At 35.9% G+C, this 10,997-nt stretch overlaps 1 protein-coding gene across 1 annotated transcript; it reads right to left on the bottom strand.

Moving 5' to 3' along the window:
- Positions 1-6,618: 6,618 nt before the first annotated feature.
- On the bottom strand, positions 6,619-7,361 carry LOC108362984 (uncharacterized). Its single transcript, XM_017616156.1, has 2 exons — positions 6,965-7,361; positions 6,619-6,931 (listed from the first exon to the last, which is right to left on the bottom strand). The coding sequence occupies exons 1-2, from the start codon at positions 7,359-7,361 to the stop codon at positions 6,885-6,887; spliced, it is 444 nt and encodes a 147-aa protein (XP_017471645.1). The 3' UTR covers positions 6,619-6,884.
- Positions 7,362-10,997: the final 3,636 nt, after the last annotated feature.

The following is a 10,997-nucleotide window of genomic DNA, read 5'->3' as shown; positions in this document are numbered from 1 at the left end:
TCTAAATATCTAAATACATACATATGTATGTATAAAAACTGATTTATACAAATTTTATTTACTTTTGATCTTTTAAGACATTTTATGATTCCAATTTAATATAAATAATATATACTTATCTAGGCATTCTACATTAGTTTCTCTGTATGGCATTATTTGTTCTCTTCTCCGGATTCTGTTTATCCATGCGTTTTCCCTTCGTTTGAAGGTAATGCTGTGGGTAAGGGCTTACCGCCAATGACATGCCCATGTTAAAATAATGCCTTCTTGAAGCGAGAGAGTAAGCGATTCCCATCGCCTAGCTCGTTTCCTTTTTCGTTGCTGTGGTATTCGTGTTTTTTGCTGGGCGCTGGCGGTAGCAGAGGAAGAGGGAGGCCCCCACTGCGGTGAAAAGACCAGGACTTGGCTTCACTTGGCATTTTCAATTGGCGTCAGTTAGTACAGAAGAGAAACGACGGTCGTGCTTTGTTGAACTCTGCCAAAACCGCATAGGCGGTTACAGCGCTAAATAAGAAGGAGGTTAGTTTTAAGAAATTTTGCATTAATTCACATGTATCGATTAATGCTGTAAGTTCGGCAATCGCCATCAACTACTTCCGGTACGCGATTTCATAAGTTAAAGACACACTTAAGGTAAAACTAGTCAAGAACGTAAACCTACCGGTACGTAAACCCGAGTCAGCTGACACAATCTGTCTTACCAGGGCGTCATGTAAATGCATAAATACGTTTAAAATGTTTGAAATTTACTATCGAAAAAGGTTTTTTGTTGAAAAATGAGTAGTTCATATCTAGCTAGCATCTCTTATAAGACGAAATATTGTAGTTCAAAAGGTAAGTTTATGAAAAGGAATTGATGAGTGGCAACAGTATAGTAATCAACACTGAGGGCTCCAGTAATAGACAGAATTCTGCGTATACAGACAGCGTTTAAGTATAATGTTACTGAAAATAAAATCTCGTATAAGTAAGAAGATCCAGACTTTTATTTACTGGTCTCCTGCACACAGTAGGCTCACACTTTACATTGGCGATGAGGATATCGGTATTTTTGGGAGAAGGAAATTTCGGAGGCAGCACTCCAGCAAGAATTGCCTAATCTCCGTGCCAAAGCGAATAAAGAAGGGAAGAAATGTGATATCGCAATTAATGATCTCCAAGCAACAATTCAACAATTGCAGTCAGAGAAAGAGGGTTTGCTAAACCCATCGTATCAGCAACAAAATGCAACACAAACTGTTAGTAATGCTGTTGTATTGACTTCATGCATCGGCTCCATTGAAGGGTACGAGCGAAAAGAAGACTGGTCATTGTGCTCGAAGGTTTGAACATATTATGTCAGGTAATTTGATTGATGACAGTAGAACAAAATTGCTGATCCTGAACCTCTTGGGAAAAGAAGGTTATGCTTTGCTGAAAAGCTTATGTGCTCCAATCTCACCCCATGACAAGCCGTACAAGGATTTAGTACAAATAATGTCAAATCACCTTAAGCCCAAACCAAACTTTTTCCTGGAAGATTCAAGGAAAGATTCAAATTCAACAAATACATTCAACAGGAAAACCAGTGCTTTAATGACTTTGTTGCAGAACTTAAAAAGCTGTCAACTTATTGTGATTTCGGCTAAACCCTTAATGACATGATAAGGGACAGAATCGTGTCCGGAATCCGTAGTAACAGCATTCGACAAAAGATGTTATCGATGACGGAGCCAACATACTGGAAGGTAGTAGCATTGGCAGCCAGAGAAGAAGCAGCGGCAAGAGACACAGGGGAAATGAGTCCGACTAGACTAAANAATTTGAGCAAAAATCAAAATTTTTTGATTTTCTGGCCGCCATGTTGATGTTTGATCAAACCGCTTGCGTTGTGTATAGCAAAATCGCCTCATTCGCAACGAAATTTTCACCGAGTAAGGACGTAAGAGAGGAAAATGAAAGAAAACCACAATATTTAGCATTGCGAGCTGGAAGAAAACTAAAATTCTTTGCTTGAACGAGTCATGTTTGCATGGTGTATGGCGAAATGGGAAAAGTAGGTTTGAAGAATGTTTGACAAGCCGCTTGTGTGGTGTATTTCGCTCTTAACAGGTGTAGTTAACTCAATTAAGAAAACAAGTGATGGCAGTGCAGAGAAGACAATTTCCTGTTTATGTTGTGTTAAATTTGGGCACTCAAAAGAAAAAATTTAATTCAGGTGTTATAATTGTTAATTTTGTAAACAAAGGGGCATTTAATTCGAATTCGTAAATTTAAACAAAGAAAAGAAAACCCTGAAAATTATGAAAACAATGAGCAAAGAAACTGAATGAAAAGAAATGGGTTTAAGGCAAAAGAGAAAGCGAAAAATAAGCAAAACTATTTAGGTGAAGTCATGCAAGTGACAAGATGATTTTGCTAATTGTTATACATTTTTCGAGATTAACGAAAACGAATTTGTTAAGGAAGTGAAAGGGTATAAAGATGTTAAAACTGATTGTAGTCCTATTTATATCGAAATTAATGTTGAAAATTAATTACTTTAATTTGAATTAGATTCAGGCTCACCAATATCAGCAATTTCAGAAAGAGAATTCAGAAATAGCAAAATTTTTCACGATTTACGATTGGGAGGTACAATGAGAAAATCTAAGTCGTACACTGGCGACCCAATTATTCCTCGCAGAGTAATTACGGTCAATGTCAATTATGAGAATCAAAATAAGAAACTTCAGTTATTTGTTTTGCCAGGTAGCTCAACCCCCATCGTCGGTCGTGAATGGATGAAAGATTTAAAAATATTTAAGCTGATATCAAATGGAATGATTGACTTAATAGAAAATGCAAACAATGTTGATAGTAGCAGCTTCAATGCAGATAAATTACTAAAAGAGTTTCCAATGGTATTTACGGAAAAATTGGGTTGCTATAAAAATGAAGAATTGTCGTTGAAATTAAAAGATTAATTGATGAAGATGTAATCAAGCCAGTTAACTTTTCCTATTGTTAAATCCGATGGACAGACCCGGTTATGTGGAGATTATAAAATAACTGTTAATAAATGTTTAGAAATTGACCGATACCCTATACCTAGAATTCAAGACTAACAAAATTAAACGGCGGTACATTTTTTAGAAAAACTGATTTCAGTCATGCTTATTTACAAGTGCTTTTAAATGAAAAATCTCAAAAATTAACAACAATAACTACGCATAAAGGTCTTTATGTATATGAACGGTTATGCTTTGGGGTGGCTTCTGCTCCAGTAGCGCGATTCACTAACTTTTAACAATGCGTTTTGTCGAGTTGTAAGCTAACAATTTTTGTTGTTTGCAGTAACGATTGTGCGATTCACTAACTGTGCTGCCGCTAATGGGTACAAATCCGTTGCATATGCTAAGGCGCTCGTGTGAGCACAAAGTTCACAAGCATTTTGTTTGGGAGAAAATGCGCAACCCTTCCACAAAAAAAATTCTAACAAATCAACGGTAACTTTTAGCGACTTGAAACTTGCACTTTATCAGACTAAAATTGAATGGGCTACAAAACTGCATACCCGAAAATCTTATAGAGATTCTGAATAAAACGTTCGAAATCTTGGTGAAAACTTTTTATGTTTGATTGATTTTTGTGAATTTTGTTCAAGCTTTGAAACTTGTATTTATTTGGTTTCTGTTGTTATATAGTAGATGGAACTATAAAAAAAAATTATTAAAAATAAATAAATATAAATACACATAAGTAGAAAACAACATAATTTTGAATTTTGCTGCTATATTTTGCTCGCAGCTGTAAATAAAAAGTTTACAAAAAAACATTTAACAAACATTTAACATGGAAAAGATTTTTAATATAAAAAAATCAAGGTTTTCACATTTTGTACATATTTATTTTCAAGACTGATTTTATTATGCTAGTGTCATGATGATTAATAAAGAAATATTTAAATATGCACATACAAAGTTATATGATATTCATATTTTTAATAAGACGTATGTATGTATGTACACGTATTAAATTGAAAACTTTAATTATTCAATTCCTTTAAATTCAAGGCATATTCAGTTCCTGTAAGATTAAAAAATTGACTTATCACCTTTTAGCTTCCAGTTTTCTACATTTGTTTTACGTCCTATTGAAAAATTATAACCGGAACCCATATAGACAAGTTTTAACAAACTATTTTTTTGTTATTTAATTTATATTATATTATATTAGACGTCGTCAAATAAGCGGCCTTTGTTATCGTTAACGACAACAGCTGATTTGGCGCTAACGAATGTTGTTAGGGAATAGTATATCCACTTTATTCACTTCTAAAGAAAAATACAAAATGGCCGTGGTCAACAAAATACAAGAAAGTGTTCACTAACATGAAAAATAAATGGAGCTCTAGTGACGGTTTAACGTCTCTTCCAATCAAAATAACATCTGCCAGCCAGTGGGAATAGGAGCGGTAATTTTGCAAATGTATCCTGATAAAACTAGTAAACCAATTGCATTTAATTCTAGAGTATTAACTCATGCTGAAAAAAAGCATGAAAAGGAAGCCTTAGGTATAATTTTTGCTGTTAAATCGTTCCACTAATATGTATATGGTAGGAAATTCATAATCGAGACAGACCATAACCCACTGAAGTTCATTTTTGATCTTAAAAAGGGATTGCCATTCTACGCAGCAAGCCGAATACAAATATTTCCCTTCTGCCTATGAGTTTGATCTTCAAGATATTCGAGGTAAAGATAACTACAGTGCTGGTTGTCTGTCCCGAGAGAGGAGAGTCAGAGTGTATACTATACTTATTTAAATTATGTTAACGATGATGTACAATGTATTGATGTTAAACAAATTAAAACTGAGACGAGAAAAGACGCCGTTCTATCCAAGATTTGCAACTACGTTATGGATGGCGAAGGTTGAAGCTCAATTTAAAGTCTTCAAGCGTAAAAAGACCGAACTCTACATTGATAGGGGTTGTTTAATGTGGGGCTATTGAGTGGTAGTTCCCCGCGCTCTGAGAGATTTTATTTTCCATGAACTTCACAGTTTTCATATGGGCATAGTAAAAATTGCAGCCTTCGCTCGCTCGTATATTTGGTGGCCAGGTGTGGATGAAGACATCTAAAAGATCACCAAAGCTTGCCGATTGTATCTAGAAAACTGCAGCGACCACCCAGAAGTGAATTACACAGTGGGAAATGGCCTGATGGTCAGAGTCACCGACTTCCTGGGACCTGTACGGGGACGCATGTACTTACTAATCATCGACGCGCGTTCCAAATGGATGGACGTCAAGGAAATGAGAAATATAAGTTATAAGGCCACTGCAGCAACGTTGAGTGAATATTTTGCAACCTGGGGTTATCCTCTGATCATCGTCAGAGATAATCGCCTAAGTCTTACCTCGGACGAGTTAGAAAAGTTCTTTGAAGCCATAGGGATGCTACACATAAAGGCTGCTCCATATCACCCAGCATCGAATAGGGCAGCCGAAAACGGAGTTCGTACCCTCGAAAGTAAGTTCAAAATTCTCTTAAAGGAAGGCCTAACTCGAGAGGACGCTTTATCCAAATTCTTGATGCATTATCGTGCTTTTCCGCACTGTAGGACCAAACTGTTGCTGCTGAACTCCAACTCGGCCGAACCATGAAAACTCGATTGGACTTAATCAGACCCAATCTACGTGAACACGTACTTAAACAACAAGAGCGAAAGAAATTGAATACGCCTGGCAAACGGCGTTGTACCCTGCAACATGGCGACGTCGTGATGGTGAAAGACCTGATGAAAGGAAGATGGATGCAAGGCAAAATTACGAACCCGATGTCACCCGCAACGTATACCGTTAGTCTTCCAGATGGCAGAATTTGGAAGCGGCACGTAGGTTATCTGAAACCTAGCTTATTAGAAGAGCGTTCTGCCCAGTGTTACGATATCGCTCCAGACACCGATACTGGTGCGATTCCCGAAGCTTCGCCAGAAGCTCTTGCTGAGAGGCAAGCATCACTAACATCCCCTAAAGTCACAGCCTCCACAATTTTTGAATTTGTTGAGTTTGAATTTTTTCGTAATTCTGACTAATCATATACTTCTTCAAATCGTTATATCTCGGGTTCTGCTCATCGTAGAGGCTTCATCTTAACGTCGTTTGAAATCTAAAGAAACTGGCTTAACATTTCTATATATAGTATTGACACATTAAGTTAAACTTTTGGCAAATAAAATTAATATTTTGGCAATTAAGTTTAATCTATTGGCAAATAAATTTAATCTTTTGGCAAATAAAATTAATTTTTTGGCAAATAAATTTAACCTTTTGGCAAAGAAAATTAATCTTTTGGCAAATAAATTTAACCCTTAATTAGGTGCATGGGGTCAAGGTAGGGCTGGGAACTTCATTCGAATATCCGGATACCTAAAAGAAAAATCCGGTTACTCTGGAAGCTAAGATAATATTCGGCTTTTTCGTTATCAAAATGATATTTTCATTTCCCAATATCAAGCGCTCATAAATGTGTAATAACAAGTTTTCTACTTCTACGCACAAAATTGTTTGTATAAATTTTTAAATTTCCAAAATTTTACTTTAGAACTTCAAAGGCTTCTACAAACGAATTAAAAAGTTCAACAAACAAATTTATGCGTATAGAAAACTTGCTACTTCATATGCATGAGCGCCTGGTATTGGGAAATCAAAGTATCGTTTCGTAAAAATAAAAATTAAATATATAAAATTGACCGCGAGAGTTTTTTCATGACTTTAAAATATCATGGATGGAATAATGAAAGCTGTTACGATACTTCTGTGAGAAATTAGTAATAATTAAAAGAAGTTACACATATATATGTACATGCGTTCAAAACACTAGAAAATTGTATAAAAATAATAATTAAACTAAATACTTTACGTTTTTATCTTCAGTAAGTGCTCCATGAGGTTATTGTGCCGCCGAATTTCAGCAATTTCTTTATTTTTGAGGCGCTGCATTTCAGTTATTTCTTCTCTTTTAAGCCACTCCATTTCTCGGAAGTGCCTTTTCTGCTCTTCGTGATGTTCGGTTAAACTCGTAACTGCTCCAGTAACTTTTTCTAGTAAGGCTTGCTGAGTCTTTAGTTCAGCTTCAAGAAGGTCGGAGGATGCTTTCGGCTTCTTTACAGTAGGTCTCTTTTCTGGAGCTACATTTACTGGCGGTGGTGGAGGCGATGGCTCGTCGACTGTAACAAGTGGACTTATTTGAGACTCTTGTATCTCTATTTCGACTTCCTCTAAATATTCTGTAAGGTCAGACTCGTCTCGCTCATGTTCTGCATTGCTCTTGGACACACTTGAAATTGGCAATGCAAACGTAAACGCAGATAAGCCTTCAACACTTTCCTTCATCCCAATCAGTTTATATATGACTTCCTCATTCGGAGAAAGCTTCTGTTGGGTGTTTGGGCCACCACCCGTGCCTTTTCTGGCATTTAAATTTTGCGCCGCCTTTTGACGCACATATTTCTTTTGGTCGGCCCACACCTATAAAAAGTAAGTAAAACGATAACTTAAAGCAAAAAGTACACATTTAATCACTTTTACAAACCTTTTTCCACTCAGTCGTATTTTTTGTGCGTGGGCCTGCGGAGTTTAGTTCCACCTCAGCGTTCCGCCAAAACCGGGAAACGTCCTCTCTGTTGCCCTTATGGAAGCCGCGAGCGATGTCCGGCCTAGCTTCCCTTAGGGTTATTCAGATTTCTACCTGTTTCTTTTTTATTGTTTTGGACCTAAAATGAAAGGTTTAAACGTTTTATTACACCAAATTTCCTTTAAATTGTAATTAACTTACATTTTTGTAGCAGTTCCCTTTTAAAATACCGGTGAAAATTCTCCCAGAATAACGAAATCAATTCTCCTCCTTTTTGACATTCGTAATACCTAGTTTATTCCCGAAATACATTTTCCCTTTTTCGAAGATCGTTTAGAATAGGAGAATAGGAAAAGAGGAAAATTCTTAGGGAATTTTTATTCATGATAGGAGAAAAGAGAAATGAGGAAAAATTCCTAGAGAATTTCTATTCAGAATTGGGCTGACATACCCTCAGAAACATATGCTGTGTTTCTTTGGCCAATGATTGGGATCCGGATAAAAACTATGCACGCATATGCAACAACAGAGCTCGAATCGTAACATCCGTCCACGGATCGAAAACCATACGAAAGAAAAGTGCGTAATACGTCAGTCGTATAAGCTGAGTGGAATAAAGAGTACGTTCACGTATGTCATAATCCGACAAATGTATTTTTACGTGACGAGTAATACGATAACGCATGTGACGATTCGAGATCTGATAGAGATCTGGTTCAATTTATGATCCGCAGTGTTTGTTTGGTTTAACTAAAAATTTTCTGCCCGCTATGGTAGCACTGACAAATGATTATATACACAAACAGATATTCTGCCTTTTGTTTCTCTTAACGTGATTTAAAAAAATAGCCTTTATGTTAAATATTTATTTAAGTGAATACTATTCCGTTTGAATGTGCTCTTCCGCATTTAGTGAGTTCAATTTTTTCCAGATGGTTTCCGTGAGAAGTAATCGTGAAACGGAGCTGGATAACGCAAGAAAACACAGCTATATATATATATACATACATCCTGGACCGTTTGAATACAAAATTGCGCTCAAGGCGAATTTATACAAAAGGTTTATATTTAAAGAGCTGTATTTATCTATAAAAATTGTGCTCGTAGATTTTCACTTACTGCCGTCCCTAAATTGGCGCGTCAAACGCTAAACGACTGCCAAAAATCCTCACGGCCGTTCACTTTCAGTGTATTCAACAATAATGCTTCGCTAGTGGCAAGCAAATTGAATTTTCACACTCGTTGACAATGGAAAACGCAACGCTAGCGCTCCAATTTATGGACGGAAGTTACCCATGCACCTCCTTCCAGCGTTTTTTCTGTGATGCTTATAGATAGGGTATTCCCTTAAACTCGTTAATTCTTAATGCCCTGTATGCAGCTCTCAAGAAAACGGTCAAGGGAAAATTGGCATTATTTCGTGTGTATGTCCAAGCAATTTTGACATTTTTGATACTTCACAGCCTGTTGCCTCACTCTTTCCTGAAGAAATAATGGAATATATTTCTGTTGCAAACTTAATGTACATTTATCCATACAAAATTCGTCACCTAAATGCAACTAAATGCAACTCCATTTTTGCATTAAGAATCTAAATGCTAAAAGCAAACCTGTGATCTTCCAAAATTTCCCCGATTCGAACATGGTTTAATGAGAAAAAGTGGCAACAATGCTTTTTTGCGTATAGTGGCTAGCTGCATTTCAGTGATCGCCGATCGAGATTTCATTTATTATTTAACATTATTTGGATAAAGAAAAGTTACACAAATTCAACATGGATGTGATGCAATTTGTGATCAACTCTGTTTGTTTTGTTTCCTAATTAAGTGAGGAAATTGTAATTGACATCACCGACAAATGAATATATACACAAACAAATGTTCGGTTATGGTTAAAACAATTCAAGTTTTTGTATTGTATTTTCGGTTTAAAATTAATTATTTTCTTTTTAGTAGGGTTTTGCCCCTTAAATCCTGCGTGAGAATTGATCGTAATAGATACGGATTTGAATAAGCGCCTGGAACACGGCTGTTTGTCAAAAGCATACGATTTCGAACTAGCGTAAATGTACATTTGCTAAATGCGATAGCATGAACGCTCTTTCTTCGAAAACATGTGTTCGAAAGCGCTAAATGTTGCATTTTAAATGCAGCAAAAACACTGCATAACATAACAATTTTGACAGTTCTTTGATGAGGCTCGTAAATTTACGAGCTTTACGGGGTTTACGAAGCTTTTACGAGTTTAATGGGTGGTACACTTTGTCCATCAAGTTTGTCAGTAAAGAATTTATCAGTTTTGACTGACGCCTTGTAGCGGTCGAAATATCAGTCATGTATGATATAAAATCCTCTTTGAAGCCGTCAAATTCATTAAGGAAAGATGGAGGATAAAAAGATTATGAAGGAATTTACCTTGGTCGAACCACCAAAAGTATTGCTAACTTTGATTGCTTAATCCTTTTAAGCTATCTTCTATAGGCCGAAAGAATAGTATGTATTTCTTTTGCATCTTTAACATTGCATTGTTGTTTGTATTTTTTCATCATATTTAACAATTCTTCATTTAATTTTATTTTTCAGTCACGCATCACGTACTCTGGACTAGTTCTGTCCCGGAGACAACGTTGCATCTCATAGCAATCTTAAAACTCTTTCAAAAAATCGTGATTCGGGTCCATTTTCAACGATGCGCTGATAATATTCGAAAATCTAGTTATTTTTGGCTGCAATTTAGTTTGGCATCCCCGGAGTTCCGCATTAAGGTAGCTATGGAACGATAGAGGGAGTTCTCCTGATTGCAAATATATATACTTTTAGCCGCAGCAGGCTTCTAGTTTTTAAGTTATTTGTTGTTAAAGTTTGTAAATTGAACTAACCTCTCGGCGCTATTTCACACAATAAACACTTTATTTATGTGCACACTTCGGCAAAATAGTTGCATTAAAACCCCGGCCTGAGATTTCCACTTTAATATACAATTCTTAATTAATAAATTAAGTAAAACGCGTTTATAAATGTCTTCACAAACGTTTGCACATTTCACAAACAAGCAGAAATAACAATGGCTGACAGTAACACAAAATGTATGCTACCATACGTTAAAAAAAATACACAAATAAGTGCGTATAATTAGGAAGTATAAGTGTATATATATTGCCCTTATTAAAAATAATAATATTAGGATCGATAGGGGTCTTACTCCTGATCATAACGGTATTATTTTGTTCGGGTGGAAATAATATTTACTGGTGTTATTGTAGTTCAAATTACACAAATGTAGAAAACGTACATCGTTAATTTGATAAATAATGAAAATTTTTAATAAAAAATCACGCGGTTTTTCCATAAAAATCAATACTTCGATAAATAATAAAAATTTTTGCGGCGCTTTTC

This window comes from Rhagoletis zephyria, unplaced genomic scaffold, assembly GCF_001687245.7.
Source record: "Rhagoletis zephyria isolate East Lansing unplaced genomic scaffold, Rhagoletis_zephyria_1.1 Rzeph_scaffold_01159, whole genome shotgun sequence".
In the NCBI taxonomy this organism is placed as follows: domain Eukaryota; kingdom Metazoa; phylum Arthropoda; class Insecta; order Diptera; family Tephritidae; genus Rhagoletis; species Rhagoletis zephyria.
This window is presented reverse-complemented; position numbering and strand designations above follow the sequence as displayed.